The sequence below is a fragment of the Anomalospiza imberbis genome, chromosome 17 (genome assembly GCF_031753505.1).
Source record: "Anomalospiza imberbis isolate Cuckoo-Finch-1a 21T00152 chromosome 17, ASM3175350v1, whole genome shotgun sequence".
Classification (NCBI taxonomy): Eukaryota; Metazoa; Chordata; class Aves; order Passeriformes; family Viduidae; genus Anomalospiza; species Anomalospiza imberbis.
This window is the reverse complement of record NC_089697.1, coordinates 6,741,311-6,759,011: the sequence shown is the minus strand read 5'-3', so window position 1 is coordinate 6,759,011 and position 17,701 is coordinate 6,741,311. Positions and strand designations below refer to the sequence as shown.

Sequence of the window (17,701 nt, the reverse complement as noted above, 5' to 3'; positions counted from 1 at the left end):
ATACACTTCATGCCAACAAGTGCTTCTTGCCCAGGGGCCATGAATTAACCTGGGTGGTTTGGCTTTTGGCACTTGTTCTGTTTACTCCAGTAACTTTAACTCTTTGCTGACCAGGTTGAACACCCAACAACGTTCTGTTGTGTTAAAATTGAATCTTGTGCTCCTGTGTCTGTTTAAAAAAGCATTATTTTTTGTCCAATAGCATCAGAATGTCTGGACCATTATTATGTCTGCCTTAATAGGATTTCAATTGCCAGATTTCAGTCTGGCCTGGCTTACAGCCATAGTGCTCTTGCAGATCAGTCATCTAAATCAAATCAAATGGGACCGGCCTGGTGTATAATTTCCTACTCTATCCTAAGGTCCACAGGTTTCTTCCGTTTCTCTAAAGAGTCTGGTTTCATATTCAGGGGGATTTGAAGGAAACAAAGAATCATCTTCTCCAGGTTCACTATGGTCAGGGCTGCCCTAAATGCTTCCAATCTCATTCTTCAGGGGATAGCAGTTAGTTTTCTAATCTATACAGTGTCGGAGGACAGGGAGTCCACATAAATATAACTTCAATCTTTTCTTCTGACTTTTTTTTTCTTCCTGTAGCTTTTCTTCCTGTTTATGCAGCTTCTCAATTTTCAAAGACAATAATACAGCTTCTTTCCAACCTTCAATTTCTCTCTCAGATCTTATTTCTCTCTGCTATAGTTTTTCCTATCCTAACAGGCAGCTTCTGTGCAGGTGTCTAAAAACTTACAAAAAACTCCTTTGCTGTTTTCATCTTTTATACAGTCCCTGGCCACCTTTAGCTTTTCTTCCATAGCTTTTCAATCCTGCCAGTTTTCATCATGTGGAGCACAAATTTGAAAGAAAACAATTTGAGCACATTGCTCTGCATCTCCCCTCAGCCTTGGCATGTTAGCAGCCCACAACACTAAATCTCCTGTATCCAGGGTCAATGGATATAAGTTAAAACAATTGTTGGCTGCCCCTTGATAACAGTACTCACATAATTTGTCCAGATTGGACTGGGGCAGTTGCAGGTGAAGTAGCAGTGAGCATAGAAAGCAAAGCAACAGGAACAGACAGTGGAAAATCTTTTTCAGTGGGCACACAGGGAGGAGCAAGGTCTGGGCTAGAATTTACCTCAGGGTATCATGTACCAACCCCACTCCCGAGATGCTGCTACTCCCAAGCTCAGTTATCCCATACATATCAATAGTCCATCTGCCCTGTGTATTGATTCTGTAATCTATGTTGAAGGCAAATCAAAACAGTCTCTTTGAACCCCCCTGTGCGGGCCACACTTCTGCAGGTTTTGCCCCAGCATGTCAAGTAATATATGGCCATTCCTCCTGGCATAATATCACTGTGAGTTTTAGAGATCATTCAGTAGTGCCAACTATCTTCTCCCAGTTCTGCAGTGCCTCCGGCTAAGGCATTATCTTCTTTATGCCAGGTTCATTGCTTATCTTTCCCAAAACCCAAAAAACTCAAACTTGTAGAAGGCAGGACTTGAAGGTCCTTTAGAGATTTTACACTCACTACTCAGTCCTTCCTTACTCCAGAGCTCCTGGGTGAAACCATCCACTGCTGCAAATTTGGATATCTGGTGCTTGGAAGAAAACAGACGAGTGAACAAGTGCCTCACTTGGGTTGCCAAGTTGCTAAAGAAATTTCTGACACTAAGCTCTCATGTTCACTGGATATATTTATTGGCATAGATCAAGCATGAAATCTGGTAGCCTTAGCTGGATGCCACAAAAGAGGAACCCAAAAATCTCTGAAAATCCCAAGCCAATTACATCCTTACAATCTAAAATCTCCACCCCCCATAATCAGCACCATTTTCATTGCTATTGGAGTGATCATATTCATTGTCATTGGAGTCACCATCTTCACTGCTATTGGAACTGTCGCTGTAGATGTCATCATCACCATCTTCATTGCTATTGGAATTTTCATCACTGATGAGATCATCACCATAATCATTGCCATCATCACCATCACCATTGCCATCATCACCATCATCACTGTCATCATCACCATCATCACTGTCATTGTCCTTGCCATCAGAAAGGTCATTTTTAACACCATCATCACCATCTTCATTGCTATTGGAATTGTCACCGTTGACACCATCATCACCATCACCACTGTCATTGTCATCATTACCATTGTCATTGTCCTTGCCATCTGAAAGGTCATTTTTATCACCATCATCACCCTCTTCATTGCTATTAGAATGGTCACTCTTGACACTATCATCAACATCATCACTGTTGTTGTCACCATGATCATGATCATTGCAATCACAAAGCTGATTTCTATTACCATCATCACCATCACAGTCATTGGCATTGTTGCCATCATCACCAGTTTCACTGCTATTGGACTCACCAGTTTCATGGCTATTGGAGTCACCCATTTCATTGCTATTGGACCTGTTGTTGTCATTGTCACCATCACCACCATCATTGTCAGGCACTGTGCTGGGCTTTTTCCCAGGCTCAAGGCTCAGGGTGCTTCCCAGCTGCCCTGGTGGTGGCCACCCAGCTGGAGCTACTCCATGGAACTCTACAGGAGAGCAGAAAGCAGCAGCATCAGCCCCAGCATGCTGCCCTTCCATCCACTGCTCCCACCCAGCAGCCCAGTTAACCATGATGCTGTGCTGTCTTCTCCTCTGCTGCTTTCCTGGTGGGTTTTCAGGGCTCTGCCTGACCCCTGCTGCCCTCAAGGCTGAGGCAACTCACCATGCTGGTGCCTCCCAGCTCATGGCAGTGTCATGGTGGGGCTGCTGTCTGAGGGGCTCTCCTGGGCACCTCTGCCCTGGGGCCAGCAGCCACATGGGCTCCAGGTACACCGGGGAGTCAGGGAGAGATGGCATTGTGCCACAGCTCACTGTGAGCCCCATATGGCCCGGGCGGTGAGCCCCACATGGCCCGGGCTCATCTCCCCCATTCACCCCACAGCTTCCCTGGCCCTCACAAGGCAGCAACCTGCCAGCACCTGCAAAACACCCGTGATTCTATGAAAATAAGAAAAAAACACTCTTAAATATTCTTCCCACCCACCCACACTTGCCTGCAATGGGTGCTGCCTGCAGCTGTGCCCACAGGGTGAGGAGCCCCAGCAGGAGGATGCTTCGTGCCATGCTGACAAAGTCTGTGTCCGGGGCTGTGCCAACCAGCAATTTAAAGGGTCTAGCAGGCAGCCCGGGTCCAGGAATGGGAGGAGGCAGGCCACAGGTGACTTCAGGGACCTCCCACATTTTGCCTTTAATTCTGTTTACCGAAGAGCCACTCCAGCTCCACCCACAGCCAAGGCAAGAGCAGGATCCAGACTTGGCTGCACTCCAAGGAGGACAGCACAAGGACTGAAGGATGGAAGGGAGAACCAGGACTGCAGAGAGGCAGATTCTTCACTGCTGCTCTCAACAGGAATCCCCACGATAACCTTTATCCACAGCAGTGACCCCAGTGCCGGGTTCTGCCCCAGTGCTGGGCTCTGCTGCAGGCAGGAGCCTGTCCTGGCCCTGCTATCCCAGATGGAACAGGATCAGGGCAAGAGCACCTGGCAGCAGCTCCAGGGGCTCCCTCCTTCCACATGCAAAATGCCCTTTATTCAAGGCTCCTGTTTCACACGTGGAGATTCTTTGCAGATTTTTGTAGGTCAAGGATTCAAGGCTTCATTTGAGCACTTGTCTCTGAACCATCCCATTCCCAAGTAGAGTGCTCCAGCTCTTTCAGAGTTCCTACTGTCAGTTGCCAGGTTTAGGCACACAAATGAGCTCAAAGTCTCCTGAGCAAGTTAATGTTGTTCCCCAGCCCCATGGTCCTCCTGCTTTGTGGCCTCTCCAGGACCTCCCTTTTCACAGGATAGCCCACGCAGCTCAGCACACTCTGGTCAAACTCAGAGCTCAGTGTGTCTTTCCCCCAGACCAACCAGACTCCATCAGCTAGGCCTCCATGCAGCTTTTGGGAACTCCTGAACATGAATTGCAGGATTTAGTGTCCATGCATGAGAGCCCTATTAATTTACACACAAGCATTCAATAACCACATGAATTTGCAATGAGAGTGCACAGTTACTGCACAAACACCAGATTAATTACTGTCCGAGCGAACATCTGCTCCAATGAAACATTGCTGCACTAAAATAGACCTCTCTGGAGGAAGAGGTCTTGGGACTTCAAGCAAAAGAGCTCACCCGAGCTGAGGAGAGCACAGAAACCTGTCTGCAAACTGCCAGCCAAACTGCTGGCCTTCACCAGAGACCCACAGTCAGAGTAAATGAAAATTAGATGCACTGCTACACTGCCTCCCCTTTCCTCTGCATGTGATCTCAGGGTAAAGACATATTAAATATGTTTGAGACAGCAGATTAAGCTTAACTAAGATCCACTTCTGTGAGTGCTAACCCATTTACACCAAGTTATTCTATAGTCAACCAGGAGTGTGAGTTGGGATCTAATTTTCCAATTGTTTTCCTTCTCTATTTAATTATTTCTTTCTGAATTACACACAAAGCAATGTGCAATGAATAGGGTAGGAGAACTTAAGGACTGGTCTGCCCAGGACACATCAGCACCAAGCACAAATGGGTTGGAATTTCTGGATAATAGATAAAGTTTAAATTTGCAACTGTGGGGTGAGTGAAATTAATGGGTTTGAGATTGGCATTATTGCTACAACTCTAAGCTGGCACTTGACAGGAGCACTGGAAAAGCAAAGTTGTGCTCCAAGAGCTTTCCATCAACATCTCATCAAGGCAATGCAGGGCCACTGCAAGGGAAGGAGCACAGCTCTGCACAAATCTGTGTGGGAAGAGGGCTCATGGCAAGAAAAATGCTTTAAGTACAGGTTTATCCTTGTCCTCCTGCTGTGACTCAAGGTGGATGCAATTCCTCCACGAACCACCCATGTCCACCGGAGATCTGGTGCTCCACAACTCGCAGCCGCCTGGCCGAACCCGCCGGCCCGGTGCTTATCGCGGGTTTCTGTGGCTGTTAATCACCACCGAGCCGGGCACCCCGGGGCAGGCAGTGCCGGCCAGCTGCTGTCAGCAGCGCTGACTCCCTTCCACGCACCTGGAAAACCATCTGGAACAACCTGAGGGATGGCCAGGCTCCTTCCAACCTCAGGAGTCCCACGACAGAGAGCTCAGCACTGCTGCTGTCCCCGTGCTTGCCTGGTGGTTCCTCCTTTTGGGAACAACACCATAATTTTGGCACATTTCTGTTTTAGCAAACCATAATCCTGGATAACATTCAGGGAGCAAATGGAGGAGAATATCTGACAAGCAAATTGCTCTGATGAAATAAAGGCTTGAGGACACTGAGGGTCAGAGAGACTTGTTCAAAGGCTCCCTGAGAATCAAGCAGGAACATGGGTAATCTCAGCTGTGAACCAGGTGTTCATGTCTGGCAGACATGCACCTACTACAGAGATCTGTGGAAAAATTACCATTAAAACCAAGGCCTGGAGGAGACCCAAATAAGGCACCACATCAGTTAGATTTAGGTGATCCCTGACACACTCTTGAAAAGATATTTCTCTCCCTGCAAAAGTGTTTTCTCCATCATTGAGAATTTGTTCAGGATTATGTCTTGTTAATTGGAAAGCTTTTCCAAAGGTCTGATCTCAGCCTCACTTAATTCAAATAAACACATGGGACATTTGTCCACCAAGGTGGACAAGATTAACAGTATCACTATCCTCACCTTTCCCTGGGCGTTCCTACAGCCACAGTTATTCTTCCTCTCCTCTGGGCAATGTCCAGTTTTTGTTGCTGACAACTTGGAGCAACCAAAATAAGTGCACAAGCAGCCCAGTGCTGGTGATAATGAAGTTATGTTGATGTTGATGATGACTTGGTTGGCCCCACATCCACCACTGTGTTTGTCTAACAGCCCAAAGCTAATCCCAGGTGCAGCCCTGGCCAAAGCAGCAGGAAAGGGACAAAGGCAGGAGCTTCTTCCACCATGTGAGCCCATGAGTCAGCAGCCTCTACTCCCACAGCCACTCCAGGCTTCCATGGGAGCCCAGTGTGGTCACTGCAGAGCCGACAGCTACAGCAAGAGTCACACTGAGGGGACACAGCCACAGGCTGCAGTGAGAGGTGCTGAGAAACACCAGCACAACATCCTCTGGAGGCACCAACACAGCCCCCACATTGGGGGGCTGCATTGGTCACAGAACCACAGAACCACAGAATGGTTTAGTTTGGAAAAGACCTGTGAGATCATCAAATCCAGCCTCTGACTGATCACCACCTTGTCAATTAGATCATACCTCCAAGTGCCACATGCACTCCTCCCTTGAACACAAATGAAACAAGACTGAGCATCTGGCAAAGCTGGTGGGAAGGAGATCCCACTTTCCCCCGCAGCACAGCTCTGGGCTGCCCCGCTGGCACAGAGGACAGGGACAGCACTTGGAGATGGCTGCTGGAGCACACCCCAGCTCTGCACAGCGAGACCCACCCTGCGCTCCGGCAAATCCCGTGCTTGGCTTCTCCCACTGAATCATCTTGGAATGAGGGAGAATGTTGCCAGCAAAATAGTAAATGATTTATCAATGCAAATTGTTATCCAGCTGATTCAACAGAAAAGCTTCTCTTTGACCACAGCATGGGGTGAGATTATCTAGAAAACGACAGAAAAGTTGTTTTGACTATTCTGCACACATTAGACAAGATGAGGAAATGCTGGTTTGGGGTGTTTCCTCAGAAAAGCAATGAGATTCCAGAAAGAGGAATTATACGAGGAAACACAGAGATCACGGAAAGACTGGCATTCGCACTCCAGCTGCAGGTACTCGGCTCTCAGGGCCAGAGGCCACGTGTGCCCAGCTCCGCCCGCGACAGGTCCTGCTCTGGGTGGAACAGGGTGAGTTCAAGGCACTGGGATGTGCTGCCTCGCCCTCCGGCACTGCTCAGCCCCGCGGGGGTCGGCGGGGACACCGGGAGCTGCGGCCAGCGCTCCGGCGGCACCTTCCGGGCGGGCACGGAGTGAGCCCAGGGCTCCCCGAGCGCACACCGGGCATCGCCCCGGTCCCTCCCTACTGCCGTGTACCGCGTCACATCCGTCGGGGCCCGATGATGCAGACGCGGGATCCCCGCGCATCCGGTCACTGGCGCCGCAGCCGGGAGCGGGGCCATGGGCGCCGCCCGCGATGCGGAGCAGCAGCCGGGGCCGCCGGGCGAGGAGGGCCCGGGCGACGCCGAGGAGCAGCTGGTCAGCACGGTGAGGAGGGGCCGGGCCGGGCCGGGCGGGCAGCGGGCGGCGGCGGGGCCGAGGCTGACGCGTGTGTCCCGCAGAGCCCCTGGAACATCATGATCAAGCACCGGCAGGTGCAGCGGCGCGGGCGGCGCTCCCAGATGACCACCAGGTACGGCGGGACCGGGATGGGCGGCCAGGGCACGTGGTGGATGGAGGAGAAGGGCGAACTGCGGGACCGGGATGAGCACCGGGCGGAGGGAGGATCGGGTTAGACCGGGCCGGGGCAGGGGGTTCCGCGCCCCTCTCCTGACCCCTCCACCCGCAGCTTCACGGACCCCAGCGTGTCCATGGACCTGCTGCGCGCTGTGCTGCAGCCCAGCATCAACGAGGAGATCCAGGGCATCTTCAACAAGTACATGAAGGTGAGCGCTGGGGACAGGTGGGCAGCAGCAGGTGCGTGGGGACAGCTCGGCTGCCACCGAGGCTGTCGCGCCCGTCTGTGGGAGCCGAGCTGACACTGCGCAGGCTGTCACCCTCCCCTGCCTTTTCCTCTCCAGTTTTTCCAGACAGCAGCAATCAACGTGCGTGATAACGTTGGGGAGGAGGTGGACCCAGAGCAGCTCATCCAGGAGACCTGTAGAAGCTGCCTGGAGCAGGTGGGTGCTGGTGAGGTGTTTCTTGAGTGCCCAGCCAAGCAAAGCAGCCTGGCTAGAATGTGTCCCTCTTAACAGCTTTGCTGTCACTGTGAGGGGACATCCCCAGCCGTTGTGTGACTGCTGTGTTGGTATTCATTCTCGCTGGGAAGAAGGGAGCAGTCAGGGCTGGGCAGCTCATGTTCCTGCTTCTCAGTGCTGCTGTAAGGAACATGGCACACTGCTGGAGTCACACAGAAACTCACCCCCAGCACCCGTCAGAGGGTCCTGGAAGGGTAGGGCAGGATTTTTCCTTTCACATCTTGCTTATCTGCCAGTTCGCCAGAATTTATCATGCTCAGATTGTGCTTTCTCATCTGGCTGTCTGTGGAAGCATGGCCTGGTAGCACTCCAAAAGCAAAGCTGTTGCAGGGCTTTTCAGCAGATATGTAGGGGTGGGGGTTGCTTACGGCGCCTTCTCTGAGCCCAGAATCCATGGAACCTTCTTTGTCTTCCTGCAGGCCAAACTGTTGTTCTCCGATGGCAAAAAGGTGGTTCCCAGGTTGCCCCACGAGCAGGCAGTGCCAAAGGTAATTGTGGTGATTGTACACAGAGGTTTAAATGACTTGTGAGAGCTGGGAGAAGAAGAGTTGGGATCACTTTGTTCTCTGGCTCTTCTTGGCTGCCAGTGCAGTAGCGCAGAGGCAGAGTGGGCGGTTTGGCTTGAAGGGAATACAGGGCAAGGAGAATCCCAGGTGTGGGTGCTGCTTGCTGCTGTTCGGTGCTGCTCACGGAGGTGGGCTGGGGTCAGTGTTCACCTGGCCAGGTAGGGAGAAGAGCCCTGCTCATCCCACTGCCCTTCCTCTTCCAGCGTGCCCGACAGATGGATGAGGAGCTGAGCCGCCGAGGGAGCCCCATTCCAAAAAAGGTAGGATGGTTTTCCTCACAAGAGATTTTATGTTTTGGGAAGCCTGGCCCTCATTCCTGGCCATTCCCACAGTGTGAGTGCATGGAGGTGCACAGGCAGCTTTTTTGAGGCGTTGAAGGCGCTCGCTCTGGTGCAGGCAGTGTTTTTGCCCGTGACAAAAGAAGCAGCATCCCTGGGAGAGGGAGGCTTGCTGAGAGGGTTCCCTCAGGCAGCACAGCTGAGTCACAGAAGGGTTTCTTCCATGCAGAGGAAAGGGCGGCCTCCAGGACAGAGCCTGTCAAATGACCGCGGAGTCTCAGGCGTGGCAGCGTGAGTACAAACCCTGAGCTAGAGCCCCTGTTTCGGGAGGGCAGGGGGAATGAGGCTGCCTGTGGGGAGCACAGAAACCCCACAGACTCCTCTCCTGCAGAGAGGTGATGGGAGGTCTTCTGGGTGTGGGCAGAAGCAGGGTTAGGTTGAGGTGTTCCCCTCAGGAGGCAAAGACCTTAAAAGGAGGGGTTTTAAACAAGCCCACAGGGGTGAAAAGGTCCAGATGGACCATCCAGAGTGAGTGGTGAGACATGGGGGATGATGGGATCTGGGCAACCAGGAGAGGAGAATGTGCAGCAAAGCTGAAGGTCCGAAGCTGGGCACTGTGGGGGAATGGAGGGTGTGAAAAATGGTGGATTTGGAAGGGCTTGAGCTCAGTCCCTGCTGCTGGTGGTGAATAAGCTGATCCCACTGGGACTCATTCTTACTTGTGTTTTCCTTCCCCTCAGGTGGAAGCTCAAAGTCTCTGAGCCTGTGAAAAGGGATGGACCAAAGGTATTAGCTGTCCGACACTGCTGGGCTCCCTCTCTCCTCCCCTTTGCTCCCACTAGCAGAGCCCTGCAGCTGCAGGAGTTCAGGACAGCATGAGCTGTGCTCTGCCCTGATGGGGCTCTGGGCAGGGGTGGAGCAAGAAGAGGAAGCGAAGTGCCCGGAGGCCTTTGCTGGTCTCCCCAGGCACCTAGCCTGTAGCCCTGCGGTGTGGTGCCGCTGAGGGAGGCCTGAGGAGACCGGGAGTAGCCAGGAGACTCCCACAATGTGTTTCCCACGAGGGAAACTGCTTAGATCAGCCCAGACGGAATGTAACATCCCTCTCCTGCTGAAGGCTGGAGGTCATTGGCCATCTCCCTCCCTTCCAGTCTGGAGGCAGCTCCAAGGTTCCCTGTCAGAGAGCCGAGGCTTGAGGAGCATGGCCAGCAGCAACTTCATTTCTAATATTGCCCCTTTTCCAATTGCTCTGTAGTGGGATCCATCCCGACTGACTGAAACCACAACCTTTGTGCTGGGATCTCGAGCAAACAAGTAAGGAACGGCCCTGTCGATGGAGGGTGGTGTCCCCAGGCAGGAGCCCGTGACACTCCTCCCGTCACTTCGCTTCTCTGCCTCAAAAGCAGTAGGAAGGGCTTGGGGAGGAGAGGGGTGTCCCTGTGCCACTGCAGCTGCTCTCCCCACAACCCTAACGCCCCTCATGTTCCTGTTGCAGAGCTCTCGGGATGGGAGGAACAAGAGGGCGACTCTACATCAAGCATCCCCACCTCTTTAAGGTCAGGTGCCACAGCCACATGGTTTCCCATGGGAATTAGGAGTGTGTGCTTCAGCTCCCTTGTTTACTCCCTCCCCCATGGCCTCGTTTGTTGTCTTAGAGCGCGTTCCCAAGGTTTGGCTAGCACATAACACTAGCCAATGGTGTCGCGTGCCTGCCAAGGTGGCGGGTTTGGCAGAGCCAGGGCTGAGGCTGGAGTGGGGCACAGCAGAGCAGGGCGCAGCATCCCACAGGAGGGGGCTTTCAGGGGAGGGTCTGTCGCCCGTTCTCAGCTCAGTCCTTGCTGCTTTATTGCAGTACGCAGCCGACCCGCAGGATAAGCACTGGCTGACAGAGCAGCAGCACATGAGGGCCATTGGGGGCAAGATGGTGAGTACGGCCAGGCGCAGGGCCCGCCGCAGGGCCGGGCGGCGGTGGCAGGAGGATAGGCAGGGCGCGGGGACACGGCGCTGCCAGGGTCCATCCCCTGCCCACAGGACTGGGGCATGGGCCAGGAGGCACAGCTGGCTCCCACGGGGACAGTGGTGGCTGGGGGGGTGTGGCGCTGCCCTGGCTGTCCCTCGCAGGCACCCTGAGGTGTCCCCCACCTTGTGCCACAGGCCTACCTCCTCATCGAAGAGGACATTCGGGATTTGGCTGCCAGTGAGGATTACAGGTGAGGACCAAAGCAGAAAATCTGAAAGTGCTGCTGGGCCTGGGGCTGCTTCTTGCGGGGCCCCCGCCACGTCCTGCCTCAGTGCGACATTGCAGGGGCGTCCCGTGCTGGAGGGACTCTCTGCATGGTGGCTGGGGGGCTCGGTTATGGTTGGGGATTGGTGCCCACGGGGCTACGTTGGGCAACTAAGGTTTGGACTTGGTGTTGGCTGGGGGTCCATGGTAGGTTTGGGCTCAGTGCTGATTGAGATCCACGGTGGGTTTGGTGGGTCTGGGCTTGGCACTGATGTGTGCCAGGGGCCTCGGTGGGTCAGCAGTGGGTGCTGGAGTCCCTCCATCTCACCCTCCTTCCTCCGCAGGGACTCTGTTGATCTGCGGCTAGAAGAGCTGAAACCCTTCATCCCACCAGCCTGGATGACTGAGAAGATGCAGAAGCACATGGAGACGCTTCGCCGCGGGGGGGACGTGCCGCCCCCCGAGGACCCCCCCGAACCCTGATGCTCCCCAATAAAGCCGCTTCGTTCCCACCTCGCCGCTTCCTGCGGGCCGGGCTCCGGGCTCTGGCCGCCTCAGGGCCCGCGGGACCGCCCCCGCGGGGCCGTGACCAATCACTGCGCGAGCGTCACTGGCCCGCGGCCAATCAGCAGCCGCCGGCCGTTACCGTGGGAGCTGCATCCTCGGCGGGCGGTGATTGGCCGGCTCGAACGGGGCTGCGCGCTGATTGGTGGGGAGGCGCACGTGGAAATATTCAAACGGGGCGCGGGAGCAGGCGGGGCCGCGCGGGACGAGCGTACCGGAGAGTGTCCGGGAGCGGGGCTGCGACCGAGCGCTCCTGCACCGGAGAGGGGTTGGGACCGAGCAGCTCCTGAATCGGAGAGCGTCTGGAACGGGGTTGGGATCGGGCCGCCGCCGTACGGGAGAGCTCCAGGCACCGCCGTTCGGCTCTGGGGAGCCCCGCTAGGGGAGCCCTGACGGCCGCTCGGCACCGGCAGAGCCGCAGAGGGGCCCGAGTCCTGCCCCGAGCGGGACTGCGGGAGGGAGGGAAAGAGCCAGCGGAGCCCGGTGCGGTGCCGCCAGGGAGCGGGAGCCACGTCCAGCCCGTGACCCGCCGGCAGTGGCGGCCGGTGCCAGTGTGCTGGTCCGTGCCCCGGGAGCCGCTATGGCCTCACAGAACGCCGACCCCGCCGCCGTGTCCAGCGCAGCCGCCCGCAAAGCGGCTGAGACCGGGGCCACGGCGGCCCGCGGCGCGGTGGGGAAGAGGTGAGCGGAACCGGGGCCGGGGCCGAGGGCGGGGGCTGCCCCGGTGAGCCAGCTGGTAACGTGCGCTTTCTCCGCAGGCTGCAGCAAGAACTGATGGCATTGATGGTGAGTGGGGCCCCGGGGCCGAGTCGGGGTTTGGGGATCCTGGGCTCAAGCCGGGGGGTGGGGATCCCAAAGGCACCTGGGGCTGAACTGGGTTGAGGGGGTGTCTGGGGGTATCCCGGGCCGCCCTGACGCGCTGCCCCCGCAGATGTCCGGTGACAAAGGCATTTCTGCCTTCCCCGAGTCCGACAACCTCTTCAAGTGGATCGGGACCATTGACGGCGCCGCCGGGACGGTGAGAGGCGAGATCCCGGTCTGGGGTGGCCCTGACCCTGCCCCACCTTCCTCCTTTCAGCTGAGGGTGGTCCTAGCCCTCCATTGCCTTTGTACCTCTTTTTCCCCGAGGTTTTCCCGCACCTGTGGGGCTACGGCCCCCCCTGACTCCTGTCCCCCTCGACTCCCACCCCCAGGCCTACGAGGAGCTGCGGTACAAGCTGTCGCTGGAGTTCCCCAGCGGGTATCCCTACACAGCACCCACCGTGCGCTTCCTGACCCCCTGCTACCACCCCAACGTCGACACCCAGGGCAACATCTGCCTCGACATCCTCAAGGAAAAGTGGTCAGCGCTGTATGATGTCCGCACCATCCTGCTCTCCATACAGAGCCTGCTGGCAGGTGGGTCTCGTGGACAAACTGCTGTGGAGTGCTGGGGGAAGGGGTGGTGGTGGGGCTGTCCAACCCAGATCAGGACTCAAGGGTGTCCAGGTCACCAGTTAACCCAGCCACTGTTTCCAGAGCCAAACATCGAGAGCCCTCTGAACACACATGCCGCCGAGCTCTGGAAGAACCAAGTCGGTGAGTGCCTGAAGCAGAACCCTCCTGCCCCTTCCCCAGTGGGATGGGCAGCAGCACAGCCCCCAGTGCCTGTCTGGCCCCACAGCTACCCTGGCCACTGCCTCAGGACCCTTGGTGTCATGTTCCCTCTCTCTCCTCAGCCTACAAGAAGTATGTGCGGGAGACGTACAACAAGCAGACCAAGAGCCAAGAGACCTGACTGTCACCACCACCCCTCAACACACCCCCTCCCTCCCGGCCATCCCCCGCGTCCTGTATCATAGGCTGTTTTTAAATTAATGTCGCAGTCCGAGCCACGGTTAATGTATAAATAAATGCAGGTTTATAATTTCTGCAGGGGATTCTGTGGCAGCTCTAGCACACCCTGAGTGCCCAGAGGCCCCTCTGCAAGTGTGGGCAGGAAGGGTGGAAGGGATACAGACCCCTGTGGGGTAATGGAAGCTTTATCAATATTTTGGGGGCCTGGAGTGGTTCTATTCCATCTATAGGGTGGGAGCAGCCCTGACCATCACCTGCAAAGGCAGGGGTTGAGGGCTGTAGGGGTATCTCTGTCTCCTGCTCTGTGACAGAGGTGTCACCTGTGCTGCTAGCTCCTGCCCCCCTAGCTCACAGCACCCCACAGCAGTGCCCAGCGCGGGGGCCTGCCCAGGCCGCTCTCTCTGTGCTGCCGCTTGTCTCTGCTGGCTGTGTGGTCTCTGTGGCTTCCACTGTCCATGGTGGAATGTTGGCTCCGCTCTCCATCTCTGCCAGCGTGGCCCTCACCTGCTCAATCTCTTCCTCCAAGCACGGGGCGGTCTGGGGCTGCGTGGGACCCCCTCCTCGCCGGCTGGGCAGCCTCCAGCCCCCCAGCCCAGTGTGCAGCGGGACAACACCACCCCGTTGCATGGAGAAGAGCTGGCAGAGGTGCTGGGCTCTGTACAGGTCCTGCAGGAAGAGCTCCAGGGCAGAGAGGAAGAGCACCCACAGCCGCTCCAGCTCCTGCCTCTCCACAGGGCTCGCCAGGCCCTGCCGCAGCCCCGCTAGCAGCATCCGCCGCAGCCCTGTGGGATAGGCGTGTGAGCTGGGGCGGCCCTGGAGCCCCTCCTTGGCCCCTGTGTGGGTGCAGAGGTTCCCTGTGGCTGCTGCCCGGTACAGCAGTTCCCTCCTTACCCATGCTGAGCTCACAGGCCTCTGCGCTCCTCCTGCGTCGCTCCTCACGCAGCCGAGGGCTGTCACCGCTGCCCCCGAGCTGCAGCACCAGCTGCCGGTGTCCGGCCGTGGCCTTGCAGAGGGCAACCTGGGTTCTGGCGCATGTTCCCACTGCCCCCCGCCCATGGCACGCATCCCTTCTGCCCGGTGCCATTACGCCGGCAGGGTCAGGATGCCCACGGTGGCCGCTGGCTCTCCAGGGGCGCTCGGCCGCTCTGTGCCACAGCGCTGTGCTGCGGGTACGTGAGCAGCTCTGAGCTGTGTTTCTGTTCGGTGGTCCCACCCACCCTGGCTGGGGACTGTACCCTGCCTCATCTCCCCTGCTGTGCTCCACCCCAGCTGGTCCCCAGGGAACTGCGATTGCCAACAGGCTAGCACAGCCTTCTTCACACAGAGGGGCACAGAGACAAGTGTCACCTTTCCCCTGTAGGGAGGGGGCTGCTCCTGCCCTTCCACCTTATAGCCAGGTCCTCTGGGTGGGAGATGTGGGTCCCAGTGTGGGGGCAGGCAGTGGTGGCTCTCTAGAACCCCCGTGGTCCCACAGCCCTGCCCTGGAGCAGGCCCCTCAGGGCTAGGGCCGCCCTCTGGCGTGTGAACAAGCTGCTCTGCACGGAAACTCTGAGCTCAGCACTGGCGCCTGCCCAAGAGGCCGTGGGAACCACAGCTCTGGGCTGCCCCTGCAGCATTGCTCTGTGGTGTGAGTGCGCCCACGTTCCCTCCCTGGGGAGCAGAGCAGGGGCACACTGCCAGAGCCCCCTCCCCATGCACCCCCAGTGAAATCCTGCACCAGCAGTTCAAGCCTTTCCTCTTTAATTGAGGCTCGAATCAAAGCCACAGTTGACAAATGGGAGGAAAAGCTCAGCCGCCGGTGGTGAGATGAGACCAGGACCCTGGCACGGAGTGAGGTCCCAGCCAGTGCTGAGGGCCAGATGCTGTGGAGCTGCTGCTCCCTGGACAGCAGGGGAGCAGGGCTGGGTGCAGCAGCTGGCCTGAGGAATGTCTGGTCCCTTACTGCACACCTTCCATCATCTTCAGGAACTCTGCAAGAGAGCAGCAGCCTCAGCCCATGGCCCTGCCTTGGGTGCACAACATGGGTGCTTGTCTGGGGCCATTGCTCACCATCAAAGTCGATGCGACCGTCATTGTTCTTGTCTGAGTCCTTCATCATGTCCTCTATGTCCTCATCAGTGACAGGCTCCCCGGTGGCTCTCAGGATCTCACCCAGCTCCTCAATGTCAATGAACCCATCCGCATTCCTGCAGGAGGGTGAGGGAGGGATGAGACCTTGCTTGCCCCCACAGACAGGACGGGCCACTTTGCCCCCACACTCACCGGTCAAAGATGCGGAAGCAGTTGGCCAACTCCTCCTCAGACTTGCCTTTGGCATCCTCTTTCATCTGGCGCACCATCATGACCAGGAACTCCTCGAAGTCGATGGTGCCGCTGCCTGGGGGGAGGAAGCCAAGTGTGGGTCAGGCTGCCTGCCCAGGGTCCAGTACCCACCCCTGCCACCAGCCACCAAGGGCTGCTCACCGTCCTCATCCACCTCCTCAATGATGGCATCCAACTCCTCTTTGGTGGGGTTCTGGCCCAGCATTCTCATCACCGTCCCCAGCTCCTTGGTGCTGATGTCTCCACCGCCATCGGCATCAAACATGTCAAAGGCGGCTTTGAACTCTGTGGAGAGACGGGTCAGGTCTCTGAGCAGTGGGGCAGAGCCAGGCCCTGCACCATGGCCATGTCTAGCCCATGTCCCTACTGTCCCCACACTCACCCGCAATCATCTCCTCACTGAGGAAGGCACGGGCTTCTGCCTGCTGGTCCGTCTGCAAGGCAAGGGAGAGGGGTCACCCACATCAGGCCAGAGACCCCTCATAGAGCATGGCCCAGCAGTGCTTGGCTGTGGAAAGAGCCTCTGCCCTGCTGCAGGATGATCCTGTGCTGGCATGAGTCACAGACACCAGCAATCCCTACAGTTCTGATGCCTTCCAGGCATCCATGAACATGGAGGGCTGCAGGGAGCTGCCTGCCCAAGTCTCCCATTATCTGGGGGGCTCCATTGTGCTGGGGTCATGGTCCCTGTGTACAGCCTTGGCATCCTGGGCATGCAGTGCTATTTTTGGGATCTCCTCAGCTCCCCTTGTAGGGATTGCTGGGGCTACAGCCGTGGCACCTGTCAAACCCGATCGAGTTTCTCCTGGAGGCGCAGGCCTCCACGGAGCCAGCAGCAATACTGTGTCGCATGACCCAGCACTCGGCTTTCAGCCACCCCCTGCTACCCCTGCCTCTGTGCAGCCCTGAGCTCCGAACAGGGCTGAGATGGTGTCCCCAGGCACCTGCACCCCCTCAGCAGCCACACACTCACCCTCAGATCTGTCCTGTGGGGACCCTGCACCACCCCAACACTTCCCTGTCCTCACTGCCATGGTCAGCCCAGCACTGGGGACCATACCCTGCTGCCTTCTGCAGAGGCACGTCCAGAGCCCAGATCCCCCTGGCACCTCCTGCCCAGTCAGGTCTTGTCCTGGCACACAGCACATGGCACACAGCACACAGGAACGCTTACCATCTTGGGAATTTATGGTGCTTCCCACCACCAGAGAATCACCAGCTCCTGCAGCAGGAACTCCCAGAAGCTTCGTGGTGCCCCTGGCACCCCAATTTGTAGTGTCTCCTCTGTGGGATGTGCCTCCAGCTACTGCCCCCTGGCCCCCTCAGCCTATCAGCGCTCTGGCAGCATCCAGCCCCTCTCACTGGCAACTGGTGCCTTTACCTAATTTAGCCAAAGCTTTATTGGCCAAGGGCTGGGATTAACGTGGGGATGAGGCTGGGATGGAAATTCAAGCCCTTCAGGAGGGAGATCAAAACTGTGGCCAGAGCGCAGCTCTGCCCACCCCCAACACCCCATCCAAGGCAACTCAGCAATGAGGGGGTTAAAAATAGCCCTGGAGGCGTCAGCATCACCGGCTAAGGGGGACAGGGTCCCCCCTGCTCCAGGGGCATGGACTATCACCCACTGGCCTCTAAAAATGCAGCCTTTCCTGGCCCAAGCTCCCAATACCAAGCTGGTTTTCCCCAGCACAGCATCCCCCCCCCCCACCCCGCACCCCCATTTTCTGCTCCAGGAGGCCCAGGCACAGCAGTGCTGCAGCCCCCCACCCCAGATAAGGAAGGTGTACCCAGTGGGGCCTAGGGCATGAAGTCCCTGGAGAGATTTGGAGCATGAGCCCCATGGTTTGGGGTCCCCAGTGCTGTTGGCACCTGTTTCCGGAAATAGCTCCATCTTTTCGTGCTTCTGAGGAGTGGGAATTATGCCCGGTGCCTCCTCGAAGGCTCAGTCCTCACACTCACAGCCCGTG

General features: G+C 56.8%; 4 protein-coding genes across 5 annotated transcripts; 2 read left to right on the top strand and 2 right to left on the bottom strand.

Moving 5' to 3' along the window:
- Positions 1–7,080: 7,080 nt before the first annotated feature.
- On the top strand, positions 7,081–11,524 carry DNTTIP1 (deoxynucleotidyltransferase terminal interacting protein 1). Of its 2 annotated transcripts, XM_068207674.1 has the most exons (13): positions 7,082–7,237; positions 7,312–7,382; positions 7,539–7,635; positions 7,771–7,869; positions 8,367–8,435; positions 8,717–8,773; positions 9,021–9,082; positions 9,532–9,577; positions 10,044–10,102; positions 10,284–10,344; positions 10,641–10,712; positions 10,943–10,998; positions 11,357–11,524. In XM_068207674.1, exons 1-13 carry the CDS (start codon positions 7,151–7,153, stop codon positions 11,493–11,495), a joined length of 975 nt encoding a protein of 324 aa, XP_068063775.1. In that variant the 5' UTR covers positions 7,082–7,150; the 3' UTR covers positions 11,496–11,524. The 2 variants fall into 2 exon arrangements, with proteins under 2 accessions (XP_068063776.1, XP_068063775.1); XM_068207675.1 differs by lacking the exon at positions 10,641–10,712 and having other exon boundaries at positions 7,081–7,237.
- A 251-nt stretch (positions 11,525–11,775) lies between these two features.
- UBE2C (ubiquitin conjugating enzyme E2 C) lies at positions 11,776–13,486 on the top strand. The gene is made up of 6 exons (XM_068207678.1): positions 11,776–12,257; positions 12,335–12,362; positions 12,508–12,594; positions 12,770–12,974; positions 13,095–13,154; positions 13,295–13,486. The coding sequence occupies exons 1-6, from the start codon at positions 12,157–12,159 to the stop codon at positions 13,351–13,353; spliced, it is 540 nt and encodes a 179-aa protein (XP_068063779.1). The 5' UTR covers positions 11,776–12,156; the 3' UTR covers positions 13,354–13,486.
- On the bottom strand, positions 13,458–14,921 carry LOC137484095 (regulator of G-protein signaling 9-binding protein-like). The gene is made up of 2 exons (XM_068207677.1): positions 14,304–14,921; positions 13,458–14,194 (listed from the first exon to the last, which is right to left on the bottom strand). Exons 1-2 carry the CDS (start codon positions 14,494–14,496, stop codon positions 13,761–13,763), a joined length of 627 nt encoding a protein of 208 aa, XP_068063778.1. The 5' UTR covers positions 14,497–14,921; the 3' UTR covers positions 13,458–13,760.
- Positions 14,922–15,135: 214 nt separating this feature from the next.
- On the bottom strand, positions 15,136–17,015 carry TNNC2 (troponin C2, fast skeletal type). Its single transcript, XM_068207680.1, has 6 exons — positions 16,909–17,015; positions 16,117–16,168; positions 15,876–16,019; positions 15,675–15,789; positions 15,462–15,598; positions 15,136–15,382 (listed from the first exon to the last, which is right to left on the bottom strand). The coding sequence occupies exons 1-6, from the start codon at positions 16,909–16,911 to the stop codon at positions 15,351–15,353; spliced, it is 483 nt and encodes a 160-aa protein (XP_068063781.1). The 5' UTR covers positions 16,912–17,015; the 3' UTR covers positions 15,136–15,350.
- Positions 17,016–17,701: the final 686 nt, after the last annotated feature.

Excerpts from the sequence above, each read along its gene's own strand:
- DNTTIP1 (XM_068207674.1), top strand. The coding sequence starts at position 7,151 with ATGGGCGCCGCCCGCGATGCGGAGCAGCAGCCGGGGCCGCCGGGCGAG. Across the intron at positions 9,578-10,043 it reads TGAAAAGGGATGGACCAAAG|TGGGATCCATCCCGACTGAC; the intron begins GTATTAGCTGTC and ends ATTGCTCTGTAG. Across the intron at positions 10,103-10,283 it reads CTGGGATCTCGAGCAAACAA|AGCTCTCGGGATGGGAGGAA; the intron begins GTAAGGAACGGC and ends TTCCTGTTGCAG.
- UBE2C (XM_068207678.1), top strand. The coding sequence starts at position 12,157 with ATGGCCTCACAGAACGCCGACCCCGCCGCCGTGTCCAGCGCAGCCGCC. Across the intron at positions 12,363-12,507 it reads AAGAACTGATGGCATTGATG|ATGTCCGGTGACAAAGGCAT; the intron begins GTGAGTGGGGCC and ends CTGCCCCCGCAG. Across the intron at positions 12,975-13,094 it reads CATACAGAGCCTGCTGGCAG|AGCCAAACATCGAGAGCCCT; the intron begins GTGGGTCTCGTG and ends CACTGTTTCCAG.
- LOC137484095 (XM_068207677.1), bottom strand. The coding sequence starts at position 14,496 with ATGGCACCGGGCAGAAGGGATGCGTGCCATGGGCGGGGGGCAGTGGGA. Across the intron at positions 14,195-14,303 it reads GGCCTGTGAGCTCAGCATGG|GGCTGCGGCGGATGCTGCTA; the intron begins GTAAGGAGGGAA and ends CCTATCCCACAG.
- TNNC2 (XM_068207680.1), bottom strand. Across the intron at positions 16,020-16,116 it reads CAGTGAGGAGATGATTGCGG|AGTTCAAAGCCGCCTTTGAC; the intron begins GTGAGTGTGGGG and ends GTCTCTCCACAG. Across the intron at positions 15,790-15,875 it reads TGAGGAGGTGGATGAGGACG|GCAGCGGCACCATCGACTTC; the intron begins GTGAGCAGCCCT and ends TCCTCCCCCCAG.